Source organism: Thunnus albacares, chromosome 16, assembly GCF_914725855.1.
Source record: "Thunnus albacares chromosome 16, fThuAlb1.1, whole genome shotgun sequence".
In the NCBI taxonomy this organism is placed as follows: domain Eukaryota; kingdom Metazoa; phylum Chordata; class Actinopteri; order Scombriformes; family Scombridae; genus Thunnus; species Thunnus albacares.
This window is the reverse complement of record NC_058121.1, coordinates 13,519,534-13,537,500: the sequence shown is the minus strand read 5'-3', so window position 1 is coordinate 13,537,500 and position 17,967 is coordinate 13,519,534. Positions and strand designations below refer to the sequence as shown.

At 40.6% G+C, this 17,967-nt stretch overlaps 1 protein-coding gene across 12 annotated transcripts in view; it reads left to right on the top strand.

Annotated features, from left to right (window-relative positions):
• The window catches only part of nhsl1b (NHS-like 1b), a 111,894-nt gene that overhangs the window by 40,057 nt on the left and 53,870 nt on the right, over positions 1-17,967 (top strand). The window contains exon 1 of one of the 12 annotated variants that reach the window (XM_044377073.1): positions 8,250-9,784. The exons of 10 other annotated variants lie outside the window; for them this stretch is intronic. In XM_044377073.1, the coding sequence (XP_044233008.1) occupies positions 9,541-9,784 (244 nt within the window). In that variant the 5' untranslated portion in view covers positions 8,250-9,540. Of the gene's footprint in view, positions 1-8,249; positions 9,785-17,967 lie in introns of those variants that run through there. One more of the 12 variants, XM_044377084.1, reaches the window with a different exon arrangement.

Sequence of the window (17,967 nt, the reverse complement as noted above, 5' to 3'; positions counted from 1 at the left end):
CTCAGTCCTACCTGTGTGATTTCTTTTTTTTTTTTTAAAACAACAGGTTCAGTCACATGTCAGAATTACACAAGCCCAGTTTAAACACTGTAGCAATGACAAACATGCAGCCTGGCAGCTCATACATGCACTTAATAGGGAACTCCTTTTGGACAGTCTCCACTCTCTTTATATATAGGACATGAACAGTAGCACATTTCATTTTGACATCCTACTCTGAACAAATCTCTGATTTTAGGTTCCATCAACAGATATCCTGCAGTTGCTTTCTTGTGAGTGAAAAATTCTTTGTGGACAGTGTTTATCTGTGGACGCATAGTGTATTATTTGCATTGCGATATGCAAGTTAGTTTACTCAGGGCGAAACACTTAACTACTCACACGCTAGACCAGATTTCACAATGTTCCTGTATCAAAAGGAATATTTAACTTTAACTCTGCACACTTCACGTGCAAGTTTTCACACATCACCTGCAGTGCTCTTTTTGCACCATCTGTATATGATTTTACTGTAGTCTGCATGAAAAGTTCAATGCATATGCAAACCACATCTGGCCTCAGGTCTGCTGGACTAGTTCCTCCACTCAGGCATGACTGATCAGGAATGCACGGAGTCGACCGCACCCTCTCTCCCCTTTAACCACTGGACGCAGGCCTCCTGGGTGTGTGTGTGTGTGTGTGTGCGCATGTGTTTGAGTGTGTGAATGCCCTGCTCAGATTACCAGAGTTCATTTGTCTTGTAAGCTATAGTGCCACGCCTTCCTCAAACTTTTATTCTTTTCATGCTATACCTCATTCCTTTCTACACATTTTCCTCTTCCTCCTTTTTCTCTCTCTGCTTTCTGTTCTCAGTGTTTTCGGTCAAACAGACTAACATTATTCTCACCTTATAAATCTACAGCATGAACAGGGGGAGTCCTACATATGAACTGTACACATCATCATGCACGCTTCAGCTTTCATGCTGGACTCGGCTGTTTCACAGATGTGGCTCCAACGCACATGCAGTTTGTGTTTCCTTGTCCTTTGTCTCAGTGATTGTACATTTGTGTGAAGTATGTGTGTGTGTGTGTGCGGGAATTAAACCCAACATTCTCTGGGCTGGTACACAAAAGTAGAAATACTCACAGCCTGACTTATAGCCAGCAGCTGGAGTCAGCTGCTGCTTTGGGTCAGGGGTGGGAAGTCAAAGGTCATTACCTGCTTCACTTTTCTCTTTGTCTCTGTGGATAAACCGCACTCACACATGATTCTTTAGATACTCACATACACAGTCTTAAGTGCATACACCCAGTAGGGGTGCCTGAGAATGGTTCTCTCAGCTAAGCCGGCAGCTTTTACCAGAGAATAATGGAATTAAGTAACACACACACACACACACACACACACACACACACATGCACAGTGCTTTCTGCTGCAATAATAGATGTTGGAATAATGGAGCACGTGGCCAGAGGAATGAGGGGATTTGTCTTCTAACCAGAGTGAATTGACAAGAGTTGACTCCAGGCTTAGTTCATGTCTAATAGCTCAACAAGACCCTGTGTGTGTGTGTGTGTGTGTGTGTGTGTGTGTGTGTGTGTGTGTGTGTGTGTGTGTGTGTGTGTGTGTGTGTGTGTGTGTGCGTGCCTGCGTGCGTGTGCGTCCCTGACGGGGCTACTCCATGGGGGCCACATTTAGGCCTTGAAATGACAGCGTTATCTCTAAAGATTGCCATCTTTGCACACACACATACTGTAGACAACCATAAACAAACTATTATACTTTATTCCCTTCAGGCTGTGAGATAGTGTTGTTTATTGACTTTAGTCTGATAGCGTTTGAGGCATGTACATACAAACACATGGACACACAATTTTCCAGCCCATTTAACCTTACAGTGAAGACCCAAGGCTACACTGATCAGCAGAGAAGACAAGACTCTCAAGAGAAAGTTATTTCAGGCTGATGATGCCACCATGTGGTCAGAGATAGTAATTACATATCAACAAGACAAAGATTAACAAGGATCAAACATCACAGAACATAATTTCTTTCCTTAATTATTTTTATTAAGGATATGAGATAGTTCCATGTTTTGCTGAAGCAGCTGTATAAGCACTAAATAAGCAGCTAAATGTTGCTGTGTACTTAAATGCAAATGCACATACTTATTACCCGGGCTGGATAAACATACATGTAGACATATACATTAAATCATATCAAAGTTTGTATTTTTGCTACTCCTACCACTGCTACAAGTAACTCTGCTTCAAGTAATACAGTTTATCACTGCTGTCTTACATTTTATCTTTATGGCCCTTATGTAAGAGCTGAGCTGAAAATTTGCAGTAGAAAATACAGAAGTGTAAAGATCAACAAGAGATGTAAAACAGTGCAACTATTTCATATACATACAACATATTAAGGCTGCAACTAACTATTCATATCATTATTTTTTCAATTAATCGATTAAATATTTTGTCTGTGAAATGTCTGAAAATAGTGACCCATTATAATGTCCCAGAATTCAAGGTGGCATCTTTCAATCCCTTGTTTTATCTGACCACCACTCCAAAGTATTCAGTTAAGTACCACTTATGTCAAAGAAAAGCAGCAAATTCACCTCTGAGAAGCTGAAGTTGGAGAATGTTTTGCATTGTTGCTCAAAACAAACAAACAATTAATGACAACTGAATGATTATTTGATTGTCAAAGTAGTTTTTGTTGATTGATTAATCAACTAATCATTTCAACTCTAACACATAAAATGTATCAGAATAGATAAATATTGGGACGCAAGAGAAATCAATACTAGATCATTAGTATTGTCAATATCTTTTCCTATGTTTAGAAATAAGAGCAGCAACTGAGCTCCAACAGGCTTCAAAGAGGGAGTCGAGGGTCCATAACAGCGCTCTTCACTGCCAGCAGAGGGCTGTTGCTGTGATACGGGCCCTGCCCTGCCCCGCCCCCTGGAGGTCTGAAGTTGCTAGGCAGCTAACCCGATAGAGGGACATTTTATACTGAATGACTCACTTTTTCCTCTTGCTCCTTATCAATTATCATGTGGATCAGTCACTTTTATTCTCTCTGTCTTTATCTGTCACCCCCTTCCTCCTTAAACTACAGTTAGTTCACGGTCCAGTTACATAAGAAGGTGTTTTGTGCATTTGCAGCGATGGCCAGTGTGTGCAAAGGGGTATATCTTGCTTGTGTGTGAGTGTGTATGTGTGTGTGCGCTTGCTGATTCATTGTACCGAGACACTGCACACCCAACAATGATGATCTTAAGGTTGACCCCCCTTCCATCTCTCCATCATTCTTAGTGACAGTTTAAGTGCGTCATGCCACTATATGAGGTTAGTGTGGGGCTTTAGTGACCCTATTGGGGCTCAGATTGCTAACTGAGTAAGTTGCCCACACACACACACACACACACACACACACACATATACACACACACACACACACATTAAGTCATACAGTGTATGCAGACAAATACATTGCTTGTGGCACACTTTTAACCCCCACAAGAGAGCCACTTGTGTATTAGTGTCAGTGCAAATGACACATCACCTCTTTGCAAAGCCTCATGGGAGCCTGTAGCAGTTGCCTACACTTTTGCCACATGCACTCAAGGTACCACAACACAATTTAATGTTGCTGGTTTTCACATGATGGCTGAAGGACTGACAGTGAAGGACAATTGTAGGGCAATGTAAAGAAAATGTGAGACTGTTGGCCTTTCTTACTGAGGCATTTGAAAGCCATTTTGAATGAACAGAAGTGTAATATACAGTAAAAGATGATATAAACCTATTTTTTCATGTTTATATCTGTCACATTTTACTCACATAAACAACTTGTGTTACAAGAACCTGAAAAGTAGTGAGAAAAACAAATTAATGGGGTGGATAAGAGTTTGTTGTCTATACATTTTGACATAAGAAAGAATCAGGCGAGGCTGCAGAACGTTGGTTCGAAATCTAGATTTAAAGACAGTGACAGAAAGAGATGTGGTGGAGCTAAAGAGGAAGATAAATGAGGCAGCAAGAAATGCTGCCATTGGAGGTGAAGGCCAAGCTCTCTGGTTCAAAGAAAGGTCAAGGTTCAGAGTTCATAGCATTACAGGTCAAACAGAAGTCAAGAGGTGACAGCAGATAATAACTGTCTGTAGTGTTGTGGGAAGATAAGAATATGATACAGTGCACCATCAGGGAGGCAGCTTAATGATGTGATAGGACATCTAATCAATATCTATGTAAGTCTTTTCATCAAGGCAAAACCATGAAAGTCAATTTTATCTTTGTTGACCCCACTGCCTTCAGTCCGCAGTTTTCTTCCTTTTTCCTGGAGCAACTTATCAAAATATGCTTTGATAAGTTAGCATGAGTAGCTTGTCCTAAAGGCACAGCTCTACACGAGTGCAGTATAGACAGTATATATGTATGTGCTTGCTGGTATACAGTACACAAATACATTGGTACATCTGTGTATGTAAGGAGAGGAGTCCCTGCTTCTGAGTTTCTAACACCTTCTGAAGGCACCTAATATAGAATATACAGCGCACACACACACACAGGTCAAGCATACTTTTCTTGACTTGTATTACTTCCCTCGAGGTGTATCTCAATTTATACGATAACGGATACCCGCCTAACAATAACCCTTAAAACAGAGTCTAACCTAAGATCAGAATTCATTTTACATGAAGTTGGTAATAAAACCAAAGCAGTTATGTTCCCATAAAGTCAAATTGTCCCCATAAACTCGCGTTGAAAACTGGTTTGGCCTAAAATTTGTCCCCAAAGAATGTGGCCAAAGACAAAAAAAACCCCCACATGCGCAAACAAACAAACAGCAACTCCTATATATCCGTCCAAGTAAATACTGGGTGCTGTGGGGTAATAAAAGCCTTCCGCTGTGGTGCAGCTGAACTCCTGTGTTTAACTGGCTCTATGAATGTGTTACTGTTGAGAGGCATGCTGTGAAACTGCAGGGATTTAGAATTTGGCAGAGACATTGAGCTGTCTCTTTTGTGGAAAAAAAAAAGGACAATTGTGGGCCAGTGGATGCACTAAATGCTAGTTTGCATGCGTGTGTGTTGGCTGTGTGTGCTTTCATGTGTGACGTCCAGGTAGGCAGGTTTATCTATTATATTTATCTTTTTGTGTGATGGTGTCTGGTCAGTGTGTATCGATGTCAGGCGTCGCCAGATTGTGAGATCTGATTGGGTTACTTGGCAACCAGGTTGCTCTTGTGTCACCTGCTCCTGTCTGTGTCACGCAAGAGGTGACATCGTGTCAACATGAATGTGTGTATGCACCAAGGTGACAGATATATAATTTTGTCAATTTAGCAAATTCTCCTTAATTTTCAGTAAAATTACAGAGACATATGTGTTATCTCGATAATCAGTGAATTCAGTTAGTGTATCAAAGTTGTCCTTTTCTAGCTTTCTGAAAAATGTTGATGAATATCTGCTGTTTTTAATTTAGCTTGAAGTAACCCAGTAGCTGAAGTTTAGTCTGGTTCTTTGTTTACTTTGCCTCTTGTCTCCTTTCTTATCATGTGTGAGAGGAATGTCCTAAACTGACATTTGTGACCTGTATATCCTGTTTAGACAGCAGCCTCTTTAGGGTCTGCATCGTTTCCCTGCTAATCACCCCTGTGACACGCCTGCTATAGTGATATAATCACTTGTTGACGCTTTGTAACAATGTGTCACCATTAAACTGAAAGTACAGACTTTGGTACTACGTGTTGCTTGGAACCTGCAGTGTCTGGTGCTGAAGATTTTGTTTGTTATTGCTTAAGTTACTGGAAACTGTTAGGTCATCGCTGGGGCAGAAAATGACCTGTATGTGATATATACAGTATATATAAGCCGAATCTGATGCCATTAAACATTTACTTATCATAAAAGATATAATAACATTTTACAATGGTAAACTTTCTTCCTTATCAAAGCTATAGTTCTTTATTCAATGTTATATCATAAGTTCTTTCTTTTAATATTGTCTCATATTGCTCACCGTACAGTATAATTTCTATATTACAGGGATAAAGCTGAAATTACAAATATGTTTAAAGGCAAAATTGGTGATTCAAATGTAAACTAAAGCACAGGACAGATCTTTTAGTGCAAAAACTACACAGCAAATACATTTTTAATATTTTCTGCTACCGTGACGGATGTGTTTAAATCAGTAGTGAGGGTAAATATTGGAGTAGAACAAGCCCAGAATTTAAATTATGATCAATTAAGAAATGCACAAAATGTTGATATTTCATCTGTTACTTAAAATCTTTATATTTGTGTGTGAATGTACTGTACCTCTCATTTAGACAGTTAAAAGATAAAATACTGAGTGGCCCTTTAATGACTATTATTTGCAGATAACAAGTATTTGATCAGGGTCTTTGTAGATACACAATCACTCAGGCAACAGATGGAAGCGAAGCTGCCAGTTGAAACCTGACAGACTGATGTTGATATTCTCTTTGGACCAGAAGCAGCCAAACCAAAACCGTTAAATATCCACTACACCATTACAGATATCTGGTTTAACATATTGATTATTGTCACTGCTGTTGCTTCTCTCTTTATAAAAATGGAAGTGAGGTGGGGGTGGAATCAGGATGCTGACCTCTTATGATGACCTTTGACTTTTCGATTCCCTCAGAGGGTTATGGTACTAAAACAGCTTTCCTTCCTGAAAAGAGGAAATCAATAGACTATAATGGTCCTGATTCTGTGTCTCTTTCCTGCCCTGTATTTATTGTACTCTGTCCTCCATGTTTGCTTGTTGTTGTTGATAATTTTCCTCATCAAAGCCAGTTAACATCATTAACAGTGCTTTTTTTAATCATTTACTATAATTTCATCCCACCATCCATACTTTATTCTGTCTAACTGATCCCGCCATCTCTGCACTGCAGAGAGTAATGTTGGTTAATTATTAGGATGTTGGCCTCATGTCATCAGTGTGGACAAAGGTCTTAAAAATATATATACAGTGTGTGTATATGATTGTGTGTTCTTGACATGCTCATGTTTATAAGTCAAGCTGGGACAGATCAGTAGCCGCCAGTTGTCCCATTGTGTAAACATCAAGTGCTGAGATAGTAGATTTCCTGTGTAAAGGGAAAAAGAAAATGAGGTCGGGGACCTGACAGAGCGACGGGGGTTTAAGTCTCGGTTTACACCACATCCTAGCCACAAATCTAGGCTCAGCTTTCAGTAGTGTAACAGATCCACAAATGTCGATCCACAATAAGGAGCTGTGGCTTCAAAAAGTGTGTAGACTGAACCCACTTCCTTCAGGCTTAATAAGCGTTAGTGGAAACAAGGAAGTGAAAGGAATTGATTATGGCGTTGCTGGGACACGTGTGCTTTTATACACACTTACACACACAAACACACACACACAGTGCTGGTTTATTGTCACACCTTGGTGGTCACACACTCCCTCTGCGGTTACACATGGGTGGGAAAACTCCACCTCCCTAACACACTTGCAGCGCCCCATAAAGACTTTGTTTTTGTCCCAGAGGGCCTCTGCATGCTATTTTAGCCTACCTCAACTATACGTTGGGCAGCAAAATATGTGTTGCATTTTTCTTACATTTAATATTTCTTATAAAATCTTGAAGACCCGATAACCACTTCACTAGTAATCTCTTAAATGTCTAACTGGTAGACCTGTAATTGTTGTTTATATTTGGTTTGTGGGTTGCTTGTGAGGTGCTTCACCCTGTTCTTTAGCCATGTTCAGGTTCTCTAAATTTGCTGTTTAACCTGTTGTTTCCAGCACCTGGAACCAGCACTGATTGTCCAAAGAGAGTACAGTCTGACATTGCAGACCCATAGTATGTTCTCATAGTCTGCATTTGTTTATTCAGTGATTTCATTAAAATGTCTTTTAGATGTAAAACAACAAACAGTTTGGTCTACAGCAATGTGTAGTACAGCCAGTAGCTGAGAGGGACTAAAGTTTGTCTCTTAATCTCAGACAAGGAAGCACCTGAGGGTCTAGAGACGACAAGGATAACATGGAAAGTAAACACAGGGGCAAGTGGAAAAAAAGGTGTGAGTAGGGGGGAATACAGGAGCGAAGGAGGGAGGAAGGAGTGGTTGCCATGCCGGCAAATGGATGGAGGGGAGGGACAAAGATCAAGGATCACAGAAAACACAGAGAGAGTGGGAGGGAGGAAAGGAGGGAATGAGGGGCGGAAGAAGGGACGGGCTGACTCGTATTTCAGCACCGTGGCTAGTAGGGTTGGGTGTAATCCTAACCCTGTACTCACAACACACATAGTCAACTCTCACAGCCATACACTTATACTCTGGAGGACTGACCGAGATCGGAGTCCAGGGAATCCTCACCAGCACTTATTTTCTTATCAGCCCGTCTGTGCGTCACGCTGAACGCATTCAGCAGGTGTGGGCTTTCCTTCCTGATCCAACACTTTTTTTTCCGCGCCATCATCCACCTACTTGACATGCTTCTTCCTCATCCACCAGTGACAGCTGTGCACTGCGGACTGTGATTAAAACAGCTGCACACTTTTATATCAGAGAAGAAGTGAGACATAGAAAAAAGAAGGTGTTGACACGAAGTTGGATAAAATTCTCTGGAAACCCTGAGAGGTGGCATCATCTTCGCCTTCACCTGGCATCCACACACACACACACAATAGAGGATCTCTATTTGGAACTTGTGGCGGGAGGATTTCACATGTCAGTGTGTTTGTGCCAGTAAGTGTAAGCATGTGTGTAACTTCATCAGGCTGGGAATAGACCCAGGGACGCCCAAGCATCTTAACCTGCTGGTCTGGTCTGGCGCTGAAACGGTGCGCGTCAGCTGCTGTGTGCTAACAACTGGAGATAACAACATTCAAGGGCACACATGGTTGTAACAACCATTGGCTTGTTTTGATTGAAAAGTAACTTAATGTAATTTGGAAACCGCTCTCCACTCCACACCAAAGGAATATTACAGCCAGCAGTGAGCGTGCACGTACAAGTGTGTCTATCTACATGTGTGCAGCGGAGGGGCGGTGATTTTCCAGATTGCTGGATTGTCTAATTACCCCTTTGGGTTTGGGAATCGCGCCCGGAGTCTGTAAGCACAAAGGAAGAGGAGAAAGGAAAGGAGATGATTTTAGCCTGGCTTTTGGCTCGTGACACAGAGATGAAGTGAAGGAGAAAGAGGTTGGAAGTTGAGTCCATCAGGGTCAGAGTCATGATGTAGAGCTGTGCAAGCAAAGGAAAGGCAAACAGGGCTATGGCTGAACTTCCTCCTGGAACTAATTTTATACTGAACATGGGATCTGAATAGTTTGAAGCTTTTTCTCCATTTGTGCAGATCTGGATGCTGTATTCAGAAATGTTTGGAATCTCATGATCAGGACTTAACATCTTGTGTGTACATTATATTTTCCGTCAACCTAAGAATCTACATCTGAGGATTATAATTCCAGATTAAAACTTGGTTTTAAAGAACATTTTGATCCTCCATCTTCCTGTCTTGGACTTACTTCTTCCGAGTGAGGATGAGAGGAGAAAGGAGGTCCGCTTCTTTTCGCAAGGAGAAACCGCCGGGCTTGTCTCGGGCTCTCAGCTGGCTCAGCGTGTCCACCCTCTCCCGCCAGAGCAGACACATCTTCCACAGCCAAAACGAGCTCCACGCCGTCCATAACCGTCCCACGTACTCACACTCTCACCTTCATGCCCCCAACAGAGACGAGGAGGAGGAGGATGATGACAACTGGGTGTACCAGCCACAACACAAGATAGGTGAGAGAGAGAGAGAGAGAGAGAGGAGGGAAAGGAATCAAGGGACTGTTTATTAATCCTGTTTGTTATTTCAAACGTGTAACAATAGATACACACCCACATAAACACATGTTATTAGCATTTGGTTTGACCGCATCACGTAGGCCAACTGGCCACAATGCTCTGAGCTCACTTGAATGGATTTTTGTTCTCGCGCTCAAGCAGGAAGCCAGTGAATGACTTGTTTACATGCACAAGTAAAGCATAAAGTGGGTCACTGTCTTTTTATGGCCTCTTGTTCTCCGTCTCCACGTCCCTGCCACTTCCTTGTCGCTTTAGGGGAGCGAGCGGGAGGTGTGCGTGGTCAGTCGGACTGTTAAGGGGTCAAAGGGCACTTTGTGTGTGTGATAGGTAAACAATGATGCGTTAGGCCGGAAGCAGGGGATGTCACGGGGACGGTGATGTCACAGGCTGGTGGCGATGTGAGCGCAGGGTTTGGTGCCAGGGAGAGGATGTGTGCGTATGTTATGTGGAGGCTTGCATAGCACATCGCACAAACAACGTGATAATCCTATAGAATAATAGTCTTTATTAATTACTTCAATAATATTTCTAGTTCAGATTTGGACATCAGCCTGAGGTAAGAATGCTATTTATACTTGTCTCAAAACCTCAGAGGTGTTGTGTTTCTTGATTAAGCTCATTATTTATTGATCCAGTCGTGTGTGTGTGTGTGTGTTGGTATCAATAAGAACATGGCGACAATGGTTGTAACTGTAGCCTAACTTTTACCTGAGACTGGAAAGAGACACCGATGCTAGTTTGCCTCGTTAACCTTGACCCATACTGTCGTCATCTCCAGCTGCAGTGACGGGATGGTTTGAGCTGAACTCACATCAGCAAGAACAGCCAGAACTTGTTTGACACTCAAATTGTCACTAATTTTAAGCATTCTTATTAAAAATGCTTTAAATACTCAGAAAAATTTATAGGGAAGTGGTGGACAACATTTGCGTGAAAAAAAATACAATCTTGGAGCTTGATACATGCTTTACATGCTATGTGTCCATGTTTATCTGCGTGGTCTTGTAACAGGGCCTAAATATGACACTGTTTTTGGGACGATGCTGACACCTGTTTGCATAATGATTAGTAAAAAGATTAAAACAATTAAGAAAAGTCCCATTAGTCACCTCTCTGACAGAAAACTAGCACAGGTTTAAAAGTTTTCTTTTGCTCTTCTTTAGAGGGGTTTGATAACATTTGTCACATCCAGTTTCAAATCCGTTATTTTGCTAGATTAACATTTAAACATTTGCAAGTAAAGGCTAATCACCTCTTGTCAGTTGAGAAGGCAGAAATACTACAGCTTTTAGTGGCAGCCTAATTATTGTTCATAACCTGCACCCACAATCTGAAAATCTAGCAAGATACTTTCTCTCCAGAGAAAAGTCACCGCTCTGTCGGTCCCTGTTGAACTACAGAAACAAACAGTCCACTTGTGGGCCAACAGTGGTGTGACAGAGTAATGTGACAGAGTGATGTGTCTTTCCATTCACCAACAATCTTTGACTGATTACAGACTCCAGCTACAAAGAGCACATTAACCAGAGAACAGCCAAACTTCTAACGTTAGCTGTTACGGAATTAATATTAATTAGCTACAGATGATCTTTCATTTTAACCAGTGAAACAATAAGAAATGAGAAGCTGTTGCCTGATATGTTTTCCATTGTTCTTTCATTGTTCTTTGCCATTAAAAAGAGTGTGGGGAAGATAAAAGGCGTAACAAATCTGGGTATAACAACGATCTGACTCACTCTGACAAACATTTAATGCAGACTTATTTTGCCCAAATGTTGCCTCTCAGTGAAGTCCAAACCGACTAGAATAAGAATGTCCTCATGACGTGAACATTTTTAGCCTATTGATTTATTATTGACAACAACTCAGTATTTTTAATACACGTACTGTGGCTTTTGGCCTAAAAACAAGTTGCGTATTGATCCTAAAAATACATGTCATCGCCATTTTGTTGCCTCCTAGGAACGTGTAGCTTTAGCACTTTACCACCAGTCCCTCGACTGCTGCTGATGTCGTCTATTGCGTGTCTCAATCCTCCCTAGTCACTCTATCACCTCTCACTCTATCACCTCTGAACCTGCCCCTTCCTAAAACAGCTCAGAGCTGCACATGGCTGGGATAGTTTGAAGTCCTGACATTTTTTTCTCAAAGTCAAAGGGTAGAAGCTGCAGCTGAGCAAAGATATAATGGTCACCAATTTGTACTGTCATCATTAAACCCGAAGCTTAGATGATCACCACTTTACACCAGATGCAGATGTTTTAAACTTGTTGATATACAAAAATTCATTATCATTTTTGACGATGTTTATAAAACAGATAAAATATCTTTATTGTTTAGGCCATTTCAACATTACAGGAAAACTGAAAAATATGGTGTAAGATATTTTTGTAAGGTTTAAACAAAGATTTAATGCTTATTATTACATGAATTTCTATTTTCCTCGGATGATTTGCACAATATATAACTAAGAATGGTCCCTGTGAAATATGAACTATCTGTGTTTGCGTGTGCAGGAACTGTTCTTGTATCAGAGCCAAATCTTAATCTGAAAATACTATACCCCATGTTTTCCTCTGTTTGATCTGTCTTGCATAAGATGATCATCCTTCCTTATTTTGAATCAGTCTTATCTTGTCACTCATGTGGTTCTTTGCACTTCTGTGCAACATGACTTTTTTTGACACACCTCATTTAAAGGCTTTTATCAGTGATCACTGGTAATTTAATAGACTGATCAGTTCAAATCTACAATAATTGATCATTTACTTGTAAAATCTTCTTTGTTTTTGTGATAATAGCATAACAACATGGCTAGAGATGGATACAATGCACTAGAGGGTGGAAAAAAAGACACTGATGTGTGTTTTAAGTCAAGTAGTTACTTTAAACATATCTTTATTGGTTTTGTACATTTAACACATTGCATTTAACATAACTGAACTTTCCCCAAATTGAACATGTGGCAGTGTATGAAATAAAACTAAAACTAATAATAAAAAACATTTGATAAAATAAATGAATAGCCAATAATCAAGTTAAGAACAAAGACAAATATTTACAGTGAAAAGAAACATCAATATATGAAAATAGGACTTTCAGTGGTCATTTCAGAGGCAGATGCTGTCTCTTACTTTCTTTTTTTGTCTCTGTCTGGCAAACCCACAGTCTATATTTTAATATAGCTTGTTGTAAGCCAGAGACTGTGTCAGAGACAGGTCAATATAAAACTATTTCTGCCATAACACACACACACACACGAACACACACATACTGTATGTATACGTATGCACTCTGCACACCACACAGAGGAAACATCTCATAAGAATAATACCTCTCCCGTTTGAACCTGAAGTATTTATAACATCTGGGTCTTGCTTCCACATGCCTGCCAGGACCCATTACAAGACACATGGACAGCCTGTGTGTAAATATAGCCTTAAAATGAGTGCCTGAGGCTCCAAACCTGCAATTTTGACGCAGTCTCCAGCTTGACTAGTTGGGTGTTTGCCTTGGTTGCCAAGGTAACGGTTGTGCAAGTGAGTGTTTCCTGGTGCTGTCCAGTTTGACCTTCCAATTGGGACAACTCTGAACCAATCATGTGTAAGAGAGGCGTCTGGTACACAAGCTGCTATTGGCTGTCCTGATGAAGACCTGGTTTGTTTTGTCTTGTTGATCATTTTGGCCAGCAATTCATTGAAATCTTATTAAGTATAACTTTATGAAAGCGGGACTGGGAATTAAAGATTAGCTTCCTGTATGAGTAGTTGTACTGAAGCTAAAAAGTCTGTCCCAGTTCCATACTTTAATCTAATAGTGTACAGTATGTACTACAAACAAATTTCCATAATGTGTTTGTGCAGTCAAGATCATTGCACTTATACAATGATGAACGTCATTTAAACTGCAACTTTTGAATGCCACTGTCAATTAAACTTCACAGAAAGGAGGCAAACTGTCTTCCAAGCATTTAATACCTTTTCAAAGCCTTCGTTAGATAGCTTTCAGTAGATACGAAACACGAGGAGAAAAGGACCGAGGAGTGTGTGACATGCAACAAAGGTCCCTGACCAGAAGTGAATCACGGACATTGCAATTTTGTGGCATGCGTTTTAACCACGAGGCCACAAGAATGCCCTAAAGAAGCAGATCCTCAGTGTTTCTTGTGATACGCAAACTCTAGCCCGAGTTGAAAAATAGAGTTGTCTGTACTCTCTGGTGGACAAACTATACAATGGTGACACTGTTTCAAAACACATCTTATCAGCTGACATATGCACCGATACGTTACATCTGCAATGAGCCAATATAGGCTGATATATCGGCCCGGCCAATTTATCGGTCATCTCCAAGTACACTTGCTACATGCTCAAAACATGATTAATTAGAATTAGTATGCAGTGCGGATTAAGGACATTATTTTTTTTTTCTGATGACCAATAATGACCATTAGGTCAGAGGCCTGTAGGTGGCGACAGTTAAGTAATGGTGAAGAAGAGGTGACTGTGTCATCACCATCTGTCCCTACTCGCTGTTCAACTCTTTTACTCGTCACATTTGTTTTTTTTTCATCTCAGCCTGTCTGCCATCAAGAATTTGAACTCACATTCCTCCTCTCTGTTTCTCTCTTTCTTTCCCTCACAAATGTACAGAGACAGAAAATGACCTGATCAATCAACTCAATCAACCCTATCGATCTCCCCCTACATAGATGTACTTGTATGTCCGAATCAATCAACGTGTGGGCAAGATGGCTGTTTTCGAAGGGGCCTGTCTAGAAATAGATCGGACAGTTGGGCCCCGGCGAGGCTCCTGAGAGCCTTTGGGACTGAATCCCTGTCTGGCCTGTATGGCAGCTTTGTGCTTTACATGTTTACTTCTTATATGCTGTTAAATGAACCTGATGACTCTGATTCTGAATCATTTAGATTTCAGTTGTTGGCAAGTATGCATGCACCATGTTAACATGCAAGTTTGGAGATTTAGAGATTTAGTATTTAGAACTAATTTTGTTGGGCATGCCTCCACATGTGCTGTACGTGTGTAGATGTGTGTTTTTATGTCACTGTGTTGTCACCTTATTTAGGGCAACAGCATATTGACCTAAATATTAATCATACCTTGGCACACCAGCGTTGTGGCAGCCAGAACCAGAATTGGGTCCCACATCATAAAATGCCATTAATGAGCTGTTTATGAATTAAGGCTGTATGGAAAAAGTCTCATATTTTTCTGTGTGAGGTGCTTAGTGAAATTTGAGAGGATTCAGATGAGACCGAACTCTTGCATAACAAGCCTTTTTTTGGGGGGGGGGAATTTGGACTAGCGAGGGGATGGAGACATTGCCACACACATTTCTCTCTCTCTCTCTCTCTCTCTGTCTCTCTCTCTCTCTCACGCACACACACACACATCATCATCATTATGTAGTCCATGTGTAAATCCAGATTAGCAGATGATAATTCGCTGTAGGGGGAGATGTGATGTATAAACCAGTAAGGCCTCATTAAAAGACAGACACGGAAATCTGGTGATGTGGCCCACAGCCCGGGGCTCAAAAACACTACTGTACATACAAATATACACACTTCATGTTTCGTCTAATTATGGCTTTCAACTGTATCTAATTACCTTTCTCTCTCCTTTTCTCTCCTATGTGCTGACAAATATACGGCTGTCAGGTAAGTCACATCTGTTTCTCAATGACCCACTTAACATCCTTTTTAATGTCTCTATTACTTGATCCCAGATCAGTCCTACTGTCTGCCGAAAACCACTACAAAGCCCGCCACACATCTCAGTCCAGTTTTAGCCCATATTAAATCTCATTACCTCCTATTTGCCACTAAAAAAACAAATCTCTGCGTTGCACCACCCACCTTTTACAGCACATTTTTTTATCATATTGTATGTATCCTATTACCGTTGTATTACAAGATCTAATCCATGGACGCCCTGACTCAACGATGAAAAGGGGAGGAGGAGGAAAAAATGAGAGATTATACTGTATTTGTAAACATGATATCAATTTGTAAGGGGATAGAGGTGCTGGATTATGTTGATAGGATGCACTGATGTTGTCCCAACACAACCCACAAAGGAATTTAGAGGTCACATCACCTCATATACAGGCACTACGATGATGTCATGTGAACAAAAATGACCTTTTTCAGTCATTTTTAGCACAAATCCAATCATGTATTTTTCTCATATGGTGTGTTCTCTGAGATTTTCTATTTTTTCCTACTGATTGGGCTTACCCAAAGACTAAATCTGTTTTAAATGAGAGACCTGGTAGGGTCAGATTTTTTTTGAAATACAGGTTTCTTCTCATGGCGTGTCTATCTGTCTGTTTTACTGAAGCGTCATGTTTGCTACAACAATCTCTGTTATTTAGTCTTATCTCGTGCTGACGCAGAGCTCACAGCATACAGTAACAATATGCTGTGTTTGTTCTGCACTACTTATCCTAGAAGATGTGCAGTTCTCTGAGTTACTGACTGAAGTTTAAGATATTGTCTTTGTGTCTAACATGGGACCTTTGACATGATTCCTGCCCTACAATAGTGTTTTATCCACTGACTATTTTGGAAAATGACTACAGTGGTCAGTTGGAATGCCTCTGAATGCAGTGTTCATATCCTGTGCTTAAAATAAGAGACCGCCTCATTTAGCTAAAAGAGCTGTGTTTACACGCATTTCAGTTCTAAAGTGTCCTTAGAGATGACAATTTTTTAAAATCTTTATTACCAGTCAGACCACAGTCTCAACAATTGTGACAAAAGGAAGGGGATGTGCATAATAATATATACATAATTCAAAATTCAAAATAGATGTAATAAGCACAACCAAAATACAGGAGTGGGAGGTGGGAGGTTTACAGTCAAAGTAAGCAGTTATGTCTTTGTGAGTTAGTTGTAACCTACATCATCTAAATATTCCTCTATCATCTAAATAAACATTGATACCAACCAGTTCAGTAGCTGCCTCCGCCCCATATAAAAGGCAGCAAACAAAAAAGTGTTTTAAAATTGACTAACCGTCAAAATTTACACTTCCAGTAGTCAAACATGATTGGTTTAGAACAGGAAAAGAATTCCACCTCTCTGCTTTTTTACCACATCAGCTTTATGAGAGCAGTGATTAGGCAGACCGAAAAGTGTTTCCTCTGGGCCAGGGGGTTTTTGTGGTGAAGGTTAAAGTCAAAGCCGTTTCGCAGCATCCAATTAAGGTAGACGCTTGATGAAGTAAGATTTTATTGTCTGGTTAGGTGGGTCTATTCAGAGATTTGTGTGTGTGTGTGTTTTAATTGTTGATTATTTCCAGGATTGTGTTTTGCGGCATTCTCATTTTATAAACTCACTCTGCAGAGGGGCTCAACATCACTCACACTCACACTCACACACACACACGCACACCAGTCAGCCCGTAATTGGTGACATCTGGTCGAGGCAGACGTGTCATAGCCTGCGAGCCATATTGGGGTGGGATTAGCATGTTCATAACACACACGCATGCACACACGAACTCTCTATGCAGACTGTGAAAAGTATGTTGCAGTGACAGATTTGATGAAGAGATTGAGGTAACACTTTCTTTTAGCCTTTTAGCCTTTGAGCCTTCCTAATGCTTTATGATGACATGTGTCGCAGTAATAATATAAAGAATTGTAAACAAACGTAAGAAGTTATAATGACCTAAACAATCACAATTGCTATAATTGCTCCAGCACTTTTGCATGAAAGTTTATAAAGTCTTGGTGCCATACTGTCGTGGACGGAGCCATAAAACCTTTAATACAGTTAAACACTATCTGCTTTAAGTAATGCACACGATATATTCTGCATGTTGCTTTTCTGATGCAGGTATCTAGAATAAAGCTTTGAACGAGCAGTTTCGCAGCAGGTGTTGGGAATGTGAAGTCTGTGACTCCGCTGATAGTGTTTCCTCTCTCGTTGAAGCTGTGCTAATCAGTATAATCAGTGCAAATTGTGTTTGATGAATAACTGAAACCTACATACTCGTAATAAGTAAGACCATCACCCTGCCCAGTTTATTGATCCTACGTTATTGCTTCCTTGAGTATGCTTGAGTGTTTCTTTACCTTAACGCTTTAATCA